General features: G+C 37.5%; 1 protein-coding gene across 1 annotated transcript in view; it reads right to left on the bottom strand.

The window, feature by feature from the left end:
- The window catches only part of LOC150085527 (glutamate receptor 1-like), a 372789-nt gene that overhangs the window by 291931 nt on the left and 59143 nt on the right, over window positions 1-21715 (bottom strand). The window contains exon 2 of the mRNA XM_090374097.1: window positions 11094-11246. Within this exon, the coding sequence (XP_090230223.1) occupies window positions 11094-11246 (153 nt within the window). The remainder of the gene's footprint in view (window positions 1-11093; window positions 11247-21715) is intronic.

Genomic DNA, 21715 nt, shown 5'->3' with positions numbered 1-21715 from the left:
ATAAAATAGTTTGAATTTTACACTGAGAAGGTTGTAATTGATATCTAGCACGCAAATAACTGCTCTGGGAAAATAACTATAAAACAAATACTGAGATTGGAAGGCGAAACTGGAGTTAATAAGAATTGGTAATAACAGTATTATTATAGATTAATGATGCAAGTAGGCGAACTTATTCAACATCTACCAAAATATATTTAAATAAATACAACCTGCATCGTATATACAAAAGACGGGTCAATTTGTCAGCCAAGATTTATTTTAATAAAAACAACTCAATGGTATAGCGCTAAAGAGAGATTACTGTTTATGTCCATTAATGTTTAGTTAATTTTTTTTGCATCTTCTTTCAGTGGATCTTGTAATGTTAAGATTTATTATCAATAAAATAAGCAAAATCGCGCTTATCATTAATCCGTTACTGTCAGCATTTCGTTATACAGGGTAGGCAGATACAATAGGCAAACATACTAAGAGAAATGAGATTGGGATATCGTATTGCAGATATACTCTTATTCAAAGATGCTTCTCACATGTTCAGAAAGTTAGCATAAACACCACCAGACTTTTTCAACTTGTCGGGTGTGTTTCTTTGAGACACGTTCTTTACAAATCTCCTTAGGAAGTCGTCAATAAAGATCAAACCTCGCAACGTTGCAAAACTTCGACTGATACACATATACCGAAACACATTATGTAGATATTCACGGACCCAGGCAGAATAATGATACACTGTAGCCTCTTGGAAGATGGCCAAGGAAATTTTTACTTTCCGGTTACAGAAGCAATCAGTCCATGATAGTCAAAATACGAGTTCTGGTTCACGGATCTGTGAAAAAAATATATGGGCACAAGAAACGAAGAAAAGATGCTGCCATTCACACCATCATACACCCCCCTCACTTCACAATAGGGAGGTTATTCAGGGTGAGCATAAAATCTTTCCCTGATTAAGAAAAATTATAACTTAAACTATGCTAGATAGAAACTTGCACCTTGTATCATAACGGAGGACAATGCTTAGAGTTTTTTTGGACTGTACAGTTGCACAATCTGTGGACGATCTAGGTAGCACTCCAATCGCTACAATGGATACAGCATAGTTCTTGTGTAATAAATTTATGCTCGCCCTGTACATCAAACAAAGCTTTTGTTATCTGCACTCCGATAAATAGCACACTCGCCATGATATTGCTTTACTTCCTTTAGCAAATAAACTTGGTGACAGATAAGCTTGAAGGTTTCCAATCGAAGATTGACCATCGCTTGCATTCTCCTCATCGTTTCGATAAGCTTTTGAAAAGTGATTATTCTTTGGACCGAAGGGTATCTTATTCCTGTCATAGTTGTAGGTCGTTCAGACCTTTTCTTTTCCACAATAGTATCTATGGTAAACACTTGGCGTACCATTGTAATGTTATCATTTTCCGTGGTGGTGTTTGACTCTCTCCTGAAAATATGTTCGCTTGTGATTATGACACTCCAGTTCAGACGGTTTGTCGAGTTTTTCTTGTTCTGTTTTAGGAGTATCAACATCTTAGATCATACAGCGCCATTGTGTGTAATGTCTGCAATTGCGTGCAAGCGTGTTTAGAGGTCGATTTGCATGTTGTGCTGGCTGAAAACCCCAGAATAACTCACGGGGAAATCCTACTCGCTTCGCCTAAGATTGGCTAAATATAGCCTCGAGTAAACAGGCCTTTATGAAGTGATTCGAATCTATATCTCTCCCTCCAAACAAATATTGAGTAGTGAAACCACTACAAAATCACGAAGGCCTATTGACTTGGCCAGCAGTTAAAGTGATTCAAAAATAGTGACGTCAATGTCCAATGCAACAGGCTAGTCTTGGCGATATTGATATTCAGAAAATCGCCAAATTTTCTTAGCCCACTTCCTCATGGAGTAGAATATGTTTGTCCCTTGAGGAAAAGAAGAAAATGGGTTCTCTTCCTGAGAACCCATTTTCTGAAGCCCGGAAACAGTATTTGTATAACACAGATTAGGGTTTGAATGAACCTCGCAGTTGCAAAGAATAGTAACATACATAATGATGTTCTTGTACTCTATCTTGTAAACACTTCTGGCTCTATGCGGACATCTAGAAGTATAAATAGAAAAAATTACATTCGTCTTTTAAAATGATAATGAATCAAAATGAAGGAAACATTTTTCCTTAATTTTATGTAAGGAAAAGTTTTTTCCTTAACTTTATATAAGAGAGCTTATTAAGCTCCCTTACATAAAGACGCTTACGTTTCGCATATCCACACTAAATACTCAGTCGATTTAATCCCAGAATAAACTGCATAAAATTAACAATAACACCAATAAACTCGACACCGTATGCTATTAAAACATGCTAGAGTTAAATGCATTCTTTGGACGAACATCATTCCCTATGCCTTCGTATCTTAGAATATCCGACAATCACGTTTCCCTGTAAGGCAGAAAAGTTATACGGTGGTACAATTTTCGTGTTGTTGGCGTGTCAGCAACTTAGAAAGTATATACTGCAATATGTCTGTAAATTACGTGTATTCTGTGGTCGATTTGCTGTTTGCTGGACGAAAAACCCTAGTTCTGTGAGAATAAACCGTGCTACCCTCACATACCTTCGAGACCGACTATCTCGGCCACGTTGTGAAAAAGGCCCATAAAAATTCCTCTCGTCATTGACGGGATTCGACCTCAGGTCGATTCCACCCTGTGTGGAGAGGACGGTGATTATACCGACTCTGCTACCCATGAGGGATCACGGACAATTTTCCTGATTTGGAATTCAGAAATGGTAAGGTAATTATGGATAGCACTGAGTCCAAATTCATCACGCTGGATAACTAACGGTAAACTCAAAATACGAGGTAAAGGTCATATCCGTATTAATATTACTCCTTAAAGAATAGTATTAATGGAATTTATTTTATGTATTCACTATAGTTTATTATTAAATTCAGTTTTAAACCAGATATTCAAATATATGAATAACATGGTTGAAGTACCCCCAGCCTTCAGTGGCTTTTCAAGGTTATTTCAGGGTTTCGTACAAGATATACTTAACCAGAATGCAAAGTAATTTGTCTATATAGTAGTTCCAGGGGTACTGTAAACGAATTAAATGAATTTGCGCTTTTCACCGGACAAACAAATTCTGATGTAGTTGGGCTGAGTCGTGTCCATTCGGAGATACGAGATGAAGAATTTCATATCGGCGAATATCGTGTGTTCGGGGAGACAGGGAGGAGTAACACTTCTGATCAATAATTGCCTGACGACGACAAGAATATTCCCCGAGTCAGATAAGATAACGTGGATGTTGTCTCGATGTGATATGAAATGACTTGTGGGAAGATGAAAGTGTGGATACATTCACAGGCTTCTGAGTAGTGTGCCAAAAATCTCTTCGGGAAAATTGAAATTACCTCATGGGCGAAGTCATCCTACAATCTTACAAACTGGAATACGTGGATCGGAATTAGACTATATGGCAGGTATTTTAACAACTAGATGATTACTCCAGTCCGGGATGGTACAAATGTTCTCTAAGATCCAGCACATGGTTCTCACTAAAGGGTGTGTGTGGGGGTTCTATTTTGTTTGATTTAATTTGAATCCTACTGATGTCTCAAACCCACCCCACATTACACAAATCTAACTGCAATTCACAGAAAATTTTGGATTCTAGGGTGTGTAAGGCAGGTGTTAGCAGAACATTAAAGGCGCACATTTATTTACAAAAAAAAAATTTACAACCTTTAATGAACATTATATACAGCATTTACATAAAAGAAACAAATAATTATATACAAGCATACTAATTTCTATATATTTGAACCATACTACAGTACAATACTACAATACACTATCTCTCTGTATCAATTATTCTCAATTTGCAAATTATTAACATAAGTTTGTATTAAGAATCCTCGGTGATTACTCAATCATTCTCTTACATTACCAATTTTTATCACTTACATCAAACTCATTTCAGTTCTTATTACTCCTTTTGTACATTACAAATGTAATGTACTCCTTTTGTACATTGCACTTGTTTATAGCCTTTAACACATGAAATATAATTATAACTGTATTACCCTCAATAATATTCACTATAGATCGCCAATTTTACCTTAATTACTCTGTAATCATGATCTCAGTCATCCCCTTTACCACCCTTACGTTATTTCAAAATCATTTACATTTATAACAAATTATCTCAACCTTACTAACTAACTTGTATAATACAACAGGAATGTTCTTTTTTTTTAAAGGACTATCACTCAATTATTTACAGAGCTAGATTATGAGTCCTTGATTTCGGGGTTCAATAAAAAAACAGGAACAGACTTACGTTCCAAAATGGCCACTACTTCCAATTTACTTGCATTCAGGCTTCCTTCGTGGCAGACGGGCCTTCTTCCATTTCTTGGACACTGCCTTCCGATGCCGGACCAGGCTTTCTTTCTTACACATTTACCTTAACCACCGCCTTCACTGCCGGACCAGGCTTTTTTCTCTCACGTTTTTTTTTTTTTTTCTCTACCACGAAATGTGAACTCTGACCACCAAAAAATCTACTTCACTTCAACCTGCAACTCAAGACTTTCTCCTAGACCACAGAGAAGTCAGATACAGAGTGGACACATGCTCAATTACTCCCCCGAACCTTTCTTTTTTCCTCAAGTTTGGAACGTCTCCCCCCAAGAACTCCAACCAATCTCCATACTGTTTAATTTTTTTCTTCCTTTCTATTTGCTAAAACAACTCACCCCAGCTGTCTCCCTAGCGCACAAACCAACCCTTCTCTAGAAATTTCTTATTTTTTTTCACACGGCAGTATGGCCCTTTCATGTTTGCCAAATAACCTCCAAAACTCATTTTTGTGTTCACACTTTCTCTCTAAATATGGCCAACTTACCAAAATATCAGTCGCCCTGACGCCGTTTTCTTTTTACGCGAACACTGGACGTCCACCCATTTCCTGTTTACCTTCCAACGGTGGCTTAGATCAAAAGAGATGCATCATAATCCACTTTCGCGGTCCTGTTGTTCTTGCCGTCAGCAACCTTTTCATGCCTGTTCTCAAATGGCACCCCTTTAGTGCTGACTGCTGTACCTGTTTGCTCTTTTATATTACTCAAAATTACTTGTTTCCATTTAACTTATTTAATATATACGTCTATAACTTTCCCATCCCCAAATCCAGTGTTTCTCCTAACTTAAACCTTATTTACATTAAAAGTAAATATCCAATCTTAATTACTTACTATCTTTAATTTAATACTCCCTTTCCATCGCCCTACCTGTATTTATTTTAGAAAAACAAATTTCTTTTTTAATTTGTAAGATCTACATCTTACAAGGGCTTAACTATATCAAAAAAAACTTGATTTTGAGAGAATCAATAGAGATTAGTGATCAAAACAACCAGAAAACCGAGTTTTATTTAAAAAAAAAAAAAAACTACGTGGTGGGATTATTTAATCGGAGAGGCTGCTGTATGCTGTGGGTTAAAAATATGCTGCAGAAAATATCTAAGAGATTTATCCTCGAATCCACAAGCCTATTTATGGCAATGCAGTAATGGTTTAATTAGGAAAAAAGAAACAAGCGTGGGGTTACACCATTGCGATTTTTATGAGCATTTTAAGAGATTATGCAAGAAAGCCACTGTTGATGTAAGACGGGAGAATGCTCTTTACGAGAAAGCATTAACTAGGAAAGAGAACAGGGAGTTTTCATATGGGAATACAAAAAAAGAAAAGAGTAAATCAAATAAGTCTCTAGAGCGGGTAGGTCTATAGGAAGCCCAGCAGAAACGACAAATTAGTGGAACAGATATTTCTGAACGCTGCTTACAGTCGAACTCAAGCTCAAAAGGCTGAGGAGTTAAAGAATCATATTGCTGTCAAAAAGTAATATTATCTCCGAGAAACGTTTGTTAAAAAATTGTATTGATGATAAAGGATAGCAAAGCTCTTGGAGAGGGGGAAGATTGTACGTATTCATTTATTATGTACGTATGTACATAATAGCACTTTTCCAGTCCAAAGTGATCTTTCCGGATTATTCATATAATTCATTTATTACGTGCATAGTCTTCAGGGTGTAACATTGCAAGTGGTGTCCTTCAGGACCCGGTGACGGGTCCCGTTCTATTTCTAATTTTCATAAATGATATTGATCAAGTTAAGCTGTGAAAGTTTACTGATGATTTGAAAGCAGGAGGGATGGCTTACAATTTCAGCTAGCCCATATTGCTTCAGAAAGATTTGAATCGGATGCATGTATGGTCTGAAAAACGGCAATTAAAGTTTAATTATTTTAATTGTAAGGTTCGGGAATCAGAAATAATGCCAGGAAGAAGAGAAGCTAAAAGTTGTTCAAGACAAAAAAGACTTAGGCGTTATGATTCAGTCTGATATGAAATTTCTCGTGTGGTGTAAACAGAGATCTACAAATGCACCTGGTGTCCTCCCTATCCGTTATTTATAGGACATTTGCTAATAGGAAGAAGGACGTCATTATCCTTCTATATATAACACAACATTTAGACCGTATTTGGAATACTGTGAACTGCAAAGTGTAACAACTAGACATATAAAGGGGAAGATCTGGTTAATACGTCTAAAGCGCGGAAAGGTTTGAATAAAATGAACGAGGAAGGTCTGTTGTCTCTCTTAGGTGAGATAAGGAATCTTATGGGCTACCGGTTGTCAAATAGTATTCAGTAATGAGTTACCTCCCAAATGTGGCAGGGGCAGTGATTTTGGTTAAGGTCAAAGCAGAAATGGATGGTTAAGTTGGGGGTAATAGGAATAGTCTGAATATTGTTTTATTTTTGGCTGAACAAAAGTCCTCTTCCTTGTGTCATTTTGCCTTACTAACACTAACCCTTGGGAGTACTGAAATAACTCTAGCGCGTTGTGTTATGCCCTTTGTACTGTGGTTCCATAATCGCGTTATAATATTAAAAGGTTATAATATTAATATTAAAATATAATATTATAATATTATAATATTAAGGTATAAAAATTAAAAGGTAGTAGGAACGAAATGGACATCCCTGAACAGAATCCGAACAAATCACGGAAGATGCAAGTTTTGGCTGCATAAGTGGGGAAAAACTGAAAACCCATTCTGCGACTGTGACAACGTGCCCCAGACCATCCAGCATGTCATCTCGGAGTGCCCAAAGAGGAGATTTGAAGGCTCCATCCAAGATCTACATAGTGTTACTGATGATGCTATTAAGTGGCTGAATAAACTGGACATTACATTTTAATTCATCAAATGTTACTTATAATTTTTTTCTGTAAATATTGTTTTTAGGCTTATTGTAATTTATTTATTTTTTTTTTGACATTGTTACAAATGTATCCTCATTTTTTGCCATACGAAATAATAATAATCGCGTTGAAACTTGTAAGATTTGAAAATCTTACAAAAATAAAATATTTTTTATTAAGACTTTGAAAGTTAGTTTTCTTTTGATTCTTGCCGTTAATAGGATAAAAGGGTAATATATGCAGTTTCAGAAATAAGAATTATTCTGGAAGGAGGTATAAAAATTAAAAGATAGTAGGAACGAAAACAGAGCCATTAGCTTTACTTCTGTTAAAACTGGAAACTGATGGAGAATACTATGACAAACCCAGCAGGGGGTCCGGCGCTACAAAAACAACTTAAGGTTTATGAGGGGGTCACACACCGGAAACGTATTCTGAACAACACACACTAGTTTCTAAAAATAGACGCTATGGTAGCCAGTGTCACGTTTTGTGGTTTTTTTTTTGAGTGCAATAGAGACAAGCTGTTATGAGACAGAAAGAGTTGTTTTGAAGTATTCGGCCGACATCAAAGAACACAACGGATGTCAACAGGTTGTAAAGAAAGTGGTATAGAGAATCACGTGCTACGGGGCAGGCTGAACTAGGCTTTCCAACAAATGAAAAGAGAAAAAAATGAAAAAGAAAGGGTGATTGGAAGAAAACACTGTGGGGAGGCGTGGAAAACTCCGGGGAGAAAATTGTGGATGGATAAGGACAGAAGAGGAGGGAGAGTGAAAAAGGAAGAGAAGGAGAGGGGAGATTTTTTTTTGAGCGGTGCCAGTGGAAGGGTGAGTCGGGAAGAGTTGCTTGAAAGATGATGAAGAAATAGCCGACGAAAAAAGTCGAAGTGGGGTTATCAGTAATGTAGTGAGTGAGAAATTAGGAGATGAACGGGAAAGGGGTAGTTAAAGGAAGTTCTGCAAACAGTGAGAATGAGAGAAGAAGATTCCCTTAGAAGACCCAGTCCACCGAGGAAGGCGATAATATCCTGATATAGTCTTGAAAGGCAAAGTAACAACCCTGGAACAGAAGGTAGCCGTCCTGACAGGAAAAGTAGCAGATCCTGAAAGCGGAGTAGCAGTTGCGAATGCCGTATGATAATGCCCTGGAAGCTGTAAGATATTGCCCTGGATAGCAGAAGAAAGCAGCTCTGGATAAGGATAGGATAGAAGGCCCTTATGAAGACACCTGATCACAGAAATTAAGTAAGTGAAAGTTAATTTGAGAATACTGTAAGTTAACTGCTAGAGAAAGGACTGTAGAGCGATATTTGGGGAATTCAATGATAAGAGAAAGTTATTTTGAAAATACTGTAAGTTAAATACTAATGAAAGGACTGTAATACGATATTGGGGAATTTAATGATAAAGATAAGATTAGATGGGTGAACCAAATAGGAGTAAATTCTACTCTAAGGCAATTATGGTTGGTTTAAGCAGTAATTTGGAATAAGGAGGATAGTAATGTAGATGAGAAAGTGAACGGAAGGAATTGTAGTAAAAATAGAAATATTAAATGTGTGGAGATAAAATTTATGTACATTGCCAACCCTTAAAGGTGTGTTTGAATGTAATATTGTATTTTGGTGATAAAGTTCTGTAACTGGCAATGGTTAAAGAAATACATAAGAAAGAGGAATAGGGAATTAAAGAATAAATTGGTTGTTATGATGATACATAAAAGTAATATGATCAATGATATATTTAACTTTAATGAAAAAAAAAATGTTATTGACACCTATGAGGTATGATTTGATTGTGTTGTAATAGGAGCAGAAATAAGGTGAGCATATAAAGAGTGTAACTATTTAACCTGTGTATGCGTAATGAGAAAGGTGAGATAAAAAAAAGAAAAGGTCAAGTCTGTAAAGGAGCCTGTTAGATAGGAAGAGACTGTATATGTTGTAAGTACCTTGGTGTTGAAACAGTGAAATTCTATTCTTAATGAGATTTGTTATGATTTAACTGTAAATATGCATAATAAACTTGTTTTTTTTTTGTATAACATTTGTGTAATTAATTGTTGTACTGGACACAAGCCTAACTAATGGGAATTAAACATGTATAAGAGTTTCTCCCCTATGAACTTAGAATTTTCTGAGAAGTAAAGTCAGATACGCTTGTGGGGTGAAATATTATAAAGGGGATATATACTATAAAGGGGAGTTGTTTAAACAGAGGACATAGTAACAAAATAAATATAAAATAAAAATACAAACCCCCCCCCACAAACTACTGAGATGCCAATAGAGAAACGAAACAGAAGATTCTCGCCAACAAAGCAGATCATTTTGATCTCCATAAATGCACCGCGCCTACTTGAAAACTTGCCACATAATGCAATTTTGTGCAAACTTGATTTAAATTTGTTTAGCGATTCCACTGCGACTGTATTCCCGTGAAAAAACGCCTTTCCTTTAACACATCCAAGGTCATTCACACCACGTGGAAACGGCTCCAATTATATCGAAATATAAGACAGAAAACAACGCGATACTCTCACGTTTTACAATACGCAGTGCAAATTAATCGGCGAAATGGCCTTCAATATGGGTCTGACAGCACCTTGATCTTATCACCACCACATTAAGGGTAATTGCCCACTCCGAGGATAACGCCAAAACAAGGCTCGCCCTATCATTAACTAAATAAGACGATTCTTATGTCTCAACACTTTCGACTCAGCCAAGCTGCATTCCCAATTATTCCAGCTCTAAATCTAATTTAAAAAAAAAAAAAAAAAAAAAAAACTTTTATTAACTGTTCTGACGTATGACGACGACCTCAAAAGTTCCTAAATTATCTAAAGAGAATTCTTTGCATAATACATATATTTTTAAAATTAATAAAACACGGAATGTATCCAATCTACAACACTAGACATTTTACACAAATCTCCTATAATATACACGACGGATTTCAAGAAATCAAAGTAATTAAATTACCGAGAGTAGTCATTTTCTGGCAGTTTACCCACTCGTGTCCATTCTTCTATAATAACCAACCCGAATTATGTAAACCAACGGACAACGGATCACACACTTATAAATCGACCAGAATGAAGCTACTTATTTAGCGACAAACTATTTGGCATTTTCATCGCACAATAATGATCAGTTAACGTTATTTGCAAACGCTGGTAATTACACATGAAAGAACACGTGGATTTACGATCACTGGTAAATTCCCTTTGTAGTTTTACGCTTGCCTGGCTATCCAACGAAAGAGAACGTTACTTGGAACACAATACCGTTTTGTCAGTCTATTTACCCAAGCAAAGTGGAACACGTTTTGTTGGAATTGTAATCTGTTTATTGAGCTTAGTCCGATACTACGTGAAAGGATCTGCGTTTCAAGAAGTGGAAATTAGCGCAAAGCAAGCCACGTCTCGCAGCGATAACAAGCCTCTCAGAAAATGAGACCCCCCCGTGAAAAGGCGACTTTAAACAAAGGATTGTAATTTGAAAGCTGGAGTTCTTTTCTGACAAGTGGATTTTATATTCACAAGTTGGACTACCATACTTATGGAGCTCTGATTATAATAATAAACCTTTTCAGGTCTTGAGATGAAAAGAAGCATTAAAAGGCTCGATGAGCCATTGAAAAAAAAAAAAAAACTTATTTTTAAATCTGTATTAAATAATATTTGAGAAGTAAAAAAGAACTAGTGTACACCTGAGGAATAGCGAATATCAAATTCAATTGTTAGATCTGTCATAAATTTCTAAAATTGGGTTGAATAAATGTCGCATTCAATACTTACACGTTCTTGCTATTTTAAAAGGATCTTCAGTGTCTATTACCTCTATAACGGGTTCGACCTTAAACCTAGCTTGAGTGTCGTTGGTATTGTGAAGATGGAAGGTGTACTTTAAGGCTGTTTGTAGTTCCTCCGTTCCGGATATAAAAATGGCACCTGAAAATACAATAATTAATAAAAGATTTGTAAATTGAATTCGATAATATTAATAACTGTATGTCATTCTTTGAAATTTCTATATGGTTGATGAAAAGGGCACAAAATAATGAACTGTAGATTCTTTTTATTGGAAATAATTTATAAATTATCGCGTTTTAGAGAGAAGATGGGCATCCTTGATTATGACAGGAATCGGTCATCCAATCCAATAACTCTTTGTAATGATGATGATGTCGGCTTAATTTAACTAGTTTACAGCTTATAGCATTGGAATTTTACGATTAGAACCTTTAGCTGATTTCCTTAAATAACTCTGCCATTGGTTATATTTCAGAAATCATTTTTCGAAGAAAGACCAGGTCTCAGATAAATGAATCCGTGGCTGAAGACTGCAAACAGAAATTCCATTGTAATCTTCCGCACAACAATAATTACTGAAAGTATTCATAAATATCTAATGAGTTAATCATTGATTATTTAATAAGCTCTCTTCGTATGTAAATCCGAATTTACGTTATGGACGTAACAAGTTAATCCCGTCTAAACAAAAGGGATTCTCAAATCTCTGATGTCTGCATCATTTCCATGGACAAGCATGACGTAGTATATTACAACAGCGTTTGTCGGGACTGCCTCTTAATGGTATTTTTCACGGTACACTTCTTTGTTGCGTGTAATGGATTTGTTCAAGATGGGGGAGGGGGGGGGGATGGAGAAGAGCCGGGAAGTCTTGATGCAGCGGTATTTCATCTTGTTAATCCTAATACGACATTTTGAGCGGACAAGGTAGAAGAGCTCGTGTAATGACATTAGAATGATATTAGGGCTGGTCTCTAGCAGCTAGTGAATTACTTACTGATGACTGTAATTAATATCCTACCATAGGAACGATAGCATGCATAATTACTGCCTCGTTGTGAATACAAAATGGACTTTAAATCACCTCTATGGGCATAATCAGGTTTCATTTTGGTCTTTGCCTCGTGTGTTAATTGAAATACGCAAATTATAAGATAAGTACTTGTACGACAGTCGACTCGCCTGAGTATAAATTGCTTTTATTATTTTTTAGACAGGGTGAAACTATACACATTTTCAACCGCCTGCAAGCCCTTTTAAAATTAAGATTTAGTAAGCAGGCAAATGGACTATTTGCCGGTTACGTGATCATATGCTAACGTATTTACTCATAGCAAATAACGATACGGTTGAAGGTGTCATATGAAATAAGTAGCACGGTTTGGTCTTGGTTCAGATCTTAGTCCTGTTGTATTCTGAACAATAATTAGATAAGTGCAAGGGTTCGGAATGGACTGGAGCCCACTGGAACATCGTTCCGGTTTCGTCAAATGTATTGGCAATATCATTTACATAAATTATAAAAAGAATTAATCTTTAGAACATGAGGTGCAATCCAGTGAATCTTTGCGACTACAAATTATTGGCAGGTCTAGCTCAACCCACCGATTCACCGTGATTGGAAAACTTAATCCTGTGAGTAATTTCCAGATTTTTTGTTGAATGCGAGAAAGGCCAAGTTGCGATGGTTATGGAAGTGTGTTTTTTTTAATAGAATCCATTTACGTTTAGTCGAAAAAGGTTATGTTAAGCCACTGATTCAGGACGGACTCAAGCAAAAAAAAACTGTGGCTGTGGACAATACCGTACAATACTGGCTCCAGTGCTGACAAAGATTTGAAATTGTGAATAGAGTAAAGCCGCCGGGTGATCCAAATGCGAACCAGATATCGAAGAATCAGAAAAATGTTAATTTGCAAATAAGACCAGTTATTTTAATAAATTCGTTTAATTTACTCTAAAGGATATCCTCCCAGTTTCCATACTAATTTTGTATAATTTTCGATAATTGAACAAGCGATGATCAGGCAAAGAATGTGGAGTTTTGTTTTTTTTTCGTTGCTTTATTCCTCTTCGTTTCCTGCTGTTCGTAAATTTTTAGGCTAATCGATCACGTTAGTCATAACGCCCCAGTTTATCTTGTATTATGCCTATATAAATATACTTTTATGGACCAATTTGCTTGTTGTGTAGGCTGAAAAACCCGCAGTAACTCACTGAGGGAACTCGACTTCCTTCACACTCGCTGAGATTGGCTAACATAAAGCCTCACTCCGTTTGAAATCTGGCTTTCTCTGCCTACAAAACTCAGCTTTAATTAGACATCAGCGTTTGCTTCGTTTTCTGTTCTGCGTTATTTTGTTTTATTGAAAACTCCGCCATCTCCGACTTGATATCTCTTTGGATGCCTATATTTATTTGCGCAAGTTCCTCCTAACTTCCAAATTGAGCAATAAATTCGCGACATCCCATCTATCTCTTACCAAATACCACTTTCTTCTTAGCAGATGGTCTTGCTTAATTAGCCACTGTTCTCAACTTTCAAAACAACTGCAATTCGGAACAGGAAGGAGATAGCAGAGTCTTATTCTGTATGCCTCGACACTTGTGCAGGTGCTCGTTAAGTCCTTGCCAGAAAGTCACACTCCGCTGGTTCCCGGGGCTCATTCAATGCTCTTCGTTCTTCACTACCGGGTCGCTTACCTTAACCTTTTCGATTATCATTCGAAGCTTTTAGCAAAAACGACTTAATATTAAGTCTACAGAATATTGTACATCAAGGTTATAAAAAAACTCTTTCTGGCAAATACCATCAGCGATAATCGTCTAGTGTTTAGTTTCTCTTTATTTTATGCCCTCTTGAGGATTGGCTGCCATCTAACTTCATATAATAATAATTTTATTTCTATTTAAAGTTAATTTGATAACCATTTAATCACAGACCACCTCACTCCGCAGATAATACCACATTACCTCAACGCCAACAACGGTACAACACAGGAGGCCATCCACACATTAGCAGCCACTAGGATTAATGGAAAAGAAACGAGTTACCAGCAGCAGAAGAAACGAAAAAACAAGGAATCGTCAGCATAAAAGAAGACAGCAGAAGATAGAAGAATCAAGAGAGGTCAAATGACCCAGTAGAAATGGGATAATAGAAGTATGAAATTGATTGATAAAGTGAAGAGCATCTTCAAGAAAGAGACCACGTCCACAGTAAACAAGAGATCAAAAATCAGAGAATAGGAGAATACTTGGACACACTGAAGCAGAGCCTCCTCGCATTCAGCAAGAGGCTACGCTATACAAAGAGAGCTCACAGAGGAAAATAAACAACCGAACCTTCAATGAAAACCAAAGAGCCTTCTAAAAGAGTATCGGACAAGACGGGAAAGACGGAAACGGACCACCCGAGCAGAAGACGATTGAAGACGATTCTGTGGCAACATATGGCAGTGAATTGAGATATAAACCGAGCCCTCTCGATATAACTAGAACGGAAGAAACCCAAGGACGTACAAGAGATGAGAGATTCGGGAGAAAAAATTACAACAGTCGATCAGCAAATCCCACAGCTGGCGAAAAGCCAGATAACGTCCATGCTTGTACTGGTACAAGAAGCTCACTTGCCCACACAAGCACCTAGCAGAGCAGTACACCCGAATGATAAGTGGCCCAGAATTTCTCACCCAAGGAATCACATATCCAAAGGCTAAAGACCAAGGTTCAAGAAACCAGGCGAAATACAGACTGAGCACCTGTCTCCCAACAATGTACAAGATTCTGACCATCCTGGCCAGCTGCATAACCAAGAAGATATCAGGTCACTTGAGAGCCAGAACATCGTAGCCGGAAAGTACAATGGGTGCAAGCGAATGAGCAAAGAACAATTAACCATTGTTAATTGTTCTTTGCTCATTGCCACAGTTTGCTCAATGGCACAGTTATAGAGCAAGCCTACAAGATCCGCAACCATGTACACGGCCTATATCGATTACTGAAAGGCCTTCGACTGACGCTGAAGATCTACAAAGTCAATCTGACAGTGACTAACATGCTAGAAGCAACACCATGGCAGAATAGAGTACCACCATCAAATTCGAGAACATCACAACCAGGCCGATTCCATCAGGAGAGTAATCTTTCAGGGAGATGACCTGAGCCCCTGTGGTTCTGACTAGCACTAAATCCGCTATATACCATGCTCAACAACAACAAAAAAAAAACATATTAGGGCCACCCATAATTTTTTTATATATACCTGGCATGTTGCATTACCAGGGTACCTGCCCATCCACCGACGATGAATCCAACTAGCTTCGAAACGATCGTCTGGGTGGTGGCATTCACTGAAAATAAACAACAGTAGTCTTCTTTACTAGAGAAGCGTTATTTATTCAAAGTAGCAGTAGCAGTGGCATGTGATGCAAGAAAGCAAGTGTATGAGCTTATGCAGCATCAGCCAAAAAAAAAAAAAAAAATCCACACCTTTCCCTCCAAATGCCTGTCCAGTTCCTCCTTAAATTTATTCAACCTATCAACTTCCACAACGACAGATGGAAGTTTGTTCCAGCAATTAACCACCCGCTGGCTAAAGGCAAATTTCCGCACATCTATTCTACATCTTTCTTTTCTTAATTTGAATTTCTTAAGTAGCGCAATACCAGCTATCTTGTTGTGAAGGCACCCACAATGTGAGATACAATTAAAACGATGCCTTTACATTACATACGTAGTTCAAATTTATGGGTAAAGTATGATATATCTACACCGAAATTATGTAGTTAATTAACCCATTAAAATTCCTTACGTCATTGATGGGATTCGATGAGATGACGAATTCAGCAATGATATCAGGATGGAATTTTGTATAGACAAATGCAAAACCCGCGGATTGCATCAGGGGAATTTAGTCGGCAGAAACTACCAGCTGCAGACCGGTAAAGAGATCGAAGCCATGACAGAGGGAGAGACCCACAATTACTTGGGCATGGTGCAGGCTTAGCAGTTAGAGCAAAAGATCAAGGCCTGCCTACCTGCCCGAAAAATGCGATAAGAGACTCAAGATGCCTATTCAGAGCAAAGCTAAATAGAGTGAACACAGTTAAAGCCATAAAAACATATGCAGTCCCAGTGCTAACATACTCCTTCGGGATCATAAACTGGTCTAACACCAAGTTGAAGGATATCATGAGAAGGACAATGATGACCAAGAGCCGCTAACAACACCCGAAGTCAGCCGTGGCGAGACTGTCAATAGCTCGGAAAAAAGGGGAAAGGGGCCTGATAGACCTCATCGAGCAACAGAAGACGGTAATAGCTAACCTGAAGGATTATTTCCAGAAAAACACAGCCGCACTCTACCAGGCAATAAAGAAGACAGACAAGTGGTATATCCCATTCAACCTAATCGAGGAGTCCATTCCCACCCAGAAGGAACAAACGAAGCTAGAAAGATGGGAAAAGAAGACACTCCATGGTAAACACTGCCATGACTTCCATCAATACCACATAAATAAAATGGCTTCCAATGTATGGCTCACGAGCGGGACGCTCTTCCCCGAGACTGACGGATTTGTGCTCACCATCCATGACCAGGTAATGAACAACAGGAACTATAGAAAATACATCGCCAAGGAGCTCGGAGTGACATGTCGACGATGCCACCTGGTCTCAGAAACGATCCAACCCATCACCGCAGGATGCGAGGTGATCACACAGACGGGGTATACTCGTAGACACGATAATACATCAGAAGCTAGCAAGGAAATACCAGTTCATCAAAGAAAGTGCACCGTATTACAAGTACGAAACCCAGGCGGTAAACCGAGGTGGGACCGACATAATAACGGACAACACAACCTCGCACAACAGCTGGACATAACCCTTGTCGACAAGAAGGGCTACCTATATGGTTTACATAGCGGTACCCAACACTGGCAATCTCCAAAAAACCCATGAGGAAAAGATCAGGAAGTAGACGGACCTAAGAAGGAAACCATACAGATGTGGCATATGCAACAAGTAAAGACCATCCTGGTAATCGTCTCAATCGCCAGTATGGTGTGAAAGACCATATATAACAGTCTAGTAGCAATAGTTCTCCCAGAGAACACAGAAGGAACTCCAAAAAGTCGCAATCCTAAACACTTATAGGATAGTCAAGAGTAACACTAGGCATAACAACCACCTTGCGCACTTGGTACCAGTACACGTCACTGAGAAATAATATAACAACAATAATAATTTTATTTCTATATAAAGTTAATTTGATAACCAGCAAATCTAGCAGTTGTGCTCATTGGAATACCAGTGTTTCAAATAGGGCTTCCGCTGTTTACCAAATTGGCTTATTCAGGTATTTAAAATAAAATGCTTATTTTAAATACGAGTTATCATTATTGGAGTTATCATTGACCTTATTTCCAGGTTAATGATGACTCCCATCTACTAAAAATAGGCAACTTGCCAAAAAGAAACTATCAAAATAAAAGTCAGCAATTTCTTACAATTGGTACAGATCCGACCCATTAATTGCAAGTGGCTCATTGTTAACTCCAGCCACTGATATGCAATTGAGGGAAAAGAAGAGATCACATAATCTGACTACGTAACCACATTTGAAGTGCAGATCTTGGGTTTAAGTTACATCGAGTTAGCTGTTTGCAACTATTACCAAGTGAAGAACCTAAATTTCTGCAGATCTACTTCATGAGCAACAACACACAGTAGGCTAAACATAGTTGCGTCAATGTTATTTCACACTAAGGAAGAAAATCTGTTTGAATTGCAAAACAGCATGTTGTAGATTACTGGACTAAACTATGACCAATGTGACCAAGGCGAAGAATTTCTTAAATTTCAAAGAGGACTTCGATTAACACATTTTTTGCGATGGAGAAAGAATGAATGACACTGTATTTTGTGGTAGATGTAGGAAAAAAAAGCCTGCTTCCTTACATCATTTAGCCATTCTGCTGCAAATATTTATACGGATTCTCCAAGAGGAAAGTAACTGTTCAGAGTTTTAAGTACCAACTATAGCACCTTTTACGTATGCATCTAGCTAACTGAATACATGCACATACAGTATATATACTCGAATATATATATAAAAGAAAATGAGCCAAGAGAAAAGTCTTGTCGTAGACCAAACTAAAGTCTATAAAAAAATTATTGGAGCTGTTTCAAATGGACACTACCAGTTCTCTTCCCAGATGCTCCAAATAGTACTAGTGTAAGGACCCAGCCTTACAATAATTTAATAAAGGTTGTTAAATATTGGAAGAATTAATTGTGGCGAATATAGTTAGTTTCAGTTAAGTATCATTTGTTAAGAAACACTGAAATTCGAAGGTTAGTCCAAACACTCCAAATCTCGGTTGGAAAAATTCCTTAAGCGAGTCAGTAAAAGCAATCATAATGGACCGAAACAAATCCCACTTAAGACAGGAGCATATACTCTATAGAAAGGGCACTGAGTGCGGAAGTGGCCCTATTATAGATTTCACGGTTCGACCTCTAGCAGGTGTGGGCGACTAGAAATGGATATGGGGGTGAGGTCACAAAGAAAGCCTGAAACTCTCTTAGCTGACCGGAACTTACGTTTAAATTCTAGAAATATCCAGTAATTTCCAGTCTATCGGAAGTTCGATCACACTAGGAAAAAGAAAGCACGCCCACGGAATTGAAGGGAGACGAATAGGATCACGAATGAAAGGATGTGGAAGTCAACGATTGGCCAGTAAGAAAGCGGTGGGAAATTTGAGAGAAAGGAGAGAAGGGAAGAAAAAATTGATACTGGGTTCATTCGGAGAGGAGTTTTTGTGGTGGAAGCAGTCCTGGGGAGATGGAAGCTGTAGTGGGAGAATTGATTATAAGAATTTTTTTTGTGAAAGTCTAGAGTCGGAAGTATCGTTCCCTTGAAGAAGTTAATGCAGTCAATGGAGGAAGAATGGTGAAACGCCATAGAGGCAAATTTCTCGATTGAGCAGTTGAGTGACTAGTCGACCCGGAAGGTATCCCAGTCCTCGGACGCAACGCAGATGGAGGAAGAAAGGAGATAAGATTCGGTATTATTTTCAGCCGTGCAGTACCCGGTAGAGAATCCAGGATAGATTACTGTGTTCCCCGGATGAGCAACCTTTCGTTTTCCAGTCCTCACCCCGAGCAGATAGGAAGAGAGACCGAGCAGGGAGGAATACCAGACCATTGCGTAAGTGTTAGAATAAGTACTGAGAATATAATTTGTAAAAAAAGGGGAACTAATTTAATAATAAAAAGGACTCTAGGAGGACGCTATAAGTTTTAAGAGAGAATGTCAAAGTACTAAATATATATTCATATATATTTGAACGAGTGTAATACTTAAGGAGTGATAATTTAATTTAGTATAGAGATCAGAGTAATGCAATTTAAGAGTAAGTTAATCTGTAGTAGGAAGTAAAAATTTTGTCCTTGAATTATTGTGAATGTTAAATTGCTGTGAGTATGACTTATTTGGGGTAGAAAATGATTAAACAGGTAAACAATTAAATGAGCATCTAGCCCTAATTGTGAAATAGTGGATTAATTGAACGGAAAGGTAACTAAGTAAATTGGTTGGATATTGTTGACTGTTGACATGTTTGCAAGTAAGGATTCTGGAATGAATATATATGTATTTCCTAATAAGTTGGGAAACGAGCACTTATGAAATTATATTTTGTCTGTTCATTGGCTGATGGTGGTTTATTGACTTACATGGACTGTTAAGGAGCAAAGAGACAGATTGTGCGTTGTGAGGGGTAATAAATGCCCGGACCTACTGAAATCTTTGTAGAGCAACATGAAGAGACACAGTGATATATATATATATATATATATATATATATATATGTAGATATATATAAGTATTAGGATTTAGTAGTTCTTTTGATAACAAGGTTGACTGTAAATTACAAGATATATACACATTTAAAAATTAGTAAAATAACAAGTGTCAAACTAAATACTGTATTCTGTTAAAGGTTATTGTAATTTTCTTATATATAATATGACAATAAAAAACAAATTGTATATTCTACATTCTTGTGTGTGTGTCTGTCATTTCTAAACTCAGCCAGTCCAGTGGAAGAATACCTTAATATATTAGGGGTCCCCGTGAGTCTGGGAATTTTCTGAAATCAATCAAGTCAGGTGTTAAAGTGGGAGGGGTTAAAATAAGGGGGATATAAAAAAATATAACATAATATAATATAATTGGGGTCCCCTTTCAGCCTAGGATTTTCTACATATAATAAAAACAATAAATCCCCCCCCCCCACAATTGGCGAGCGTAAGCCAGGATAATTCTGCACAACGGAAGGCTGAGTTCAGAACGACAGGAAAATATATATACATGTATATATATATGTAATCCAGTTGCTGAAACTGATAGAAAAAATTCAGCTGGCGAGCCAGAAAGTGAAAAGTGAAAAAGTAAGTAGTTAAAGTGGGTACTGAAATAGAATTTCCTTGTGTTTAGAATTAGGTGAATTAAGTTATAGAATAAGAAAGGTATTGATAGAAAATAGCTAGTTAATTAGAATAAACCCCACCTCGAAAGATAAGTCATGGCTACAAGGAGAGCGAACAGCAGTAGGGATAGAGAAAGGGAGGAAAATATCAACGGACAGGAGACATCAGGAGAAACAATTGTTAGTATAGGGAATGATAATAGGGGCCCAATTAAGTTAAGCAAATTTTTAAAAGTATTTAAAGGGGAACCATCAGAAAATGTGGAACATTTTCTGAGAAAACTGAAAATGATTAAGGAAAAGGAAGAATTAACGGAACTAGAAATAGTCATGATGGCGGAATTCAAACTGGAAGGCAGGGCCCAGACTAGGTATTTAGAGGAAACCCAAGGGATGGAAATAGAAACATTAGATAATTTTGAAAAGATATTAAAGAAGTTATTTTCCCCAAAGATCACGTTTCTGGAAGGGATCGGGATATTAAATAATTACAGTCAAAATAATCGCGAAAGCATAGAGGACTATTACAAAAGATTTTTAACAGTAAAATTAAATACTGAAGTATCAGAAAAAGAAAAAAGTGCCTTTGACAAAATCCTGATGGGACAGTTTTTGATGGGGGTCAGAGATAAATATAAGCGAGAAATCCTTAGGAGAAAACCCAATTCATTAGCTGAGGCCATGAAACTAGCCACTGATGAGGAAAAGCTAGATCTCCAAGGTCGGGGGGCAACAAGAGGGGACATAAATATAGTATCAACTGGAGAAGGGACAAAACCGAAAGGTAATAAAGAAAGGGAAGGCGAAATTAAGCTAGAAGGGCTAGAGAAACAGATAGCGGGAATGGAAATAAAGTTAAATAAATTATTAGAGCAATTAAACACAAAAAATAATGCACTAGATGAAAATAATAGGCAGGGGGGCGAAAGACCACAAACAGGGCAGAGCACAAGAGGCAAGTACAACAACACAGAGGGGTGGAAGGGGGAAGTCAGAGAAGATAGGCGAAATGGACAGAGGAGGTGTTACATATGTGGGGGCAAGGAACATCTCGCTAGATATTGTCCACACAGGAATAGCCAAAGGGGATACCGCGGAGGTAGTAAC

The sequence above is a fragment of the Mastigoproctus giganteus genome, chromosome 5 (genome assembly GCF_048544385.1).
Source record: "Mastigoproctus giganteus isolate SK-2022 chromosome 5, ASM4854438v1, whole genome shotgun sequence".
Taxonomy (NCBI): domain Eukaryota; kingdom Metazoa; phylum Arthropoda; class Arachnida; order Uropygi; family Thelyphonidae; genus Mastigoproctus; species Mastigoproctus giganteus.
This window is presented reverse-complemented; position numbering and strand designations above follow the sequence as displayed.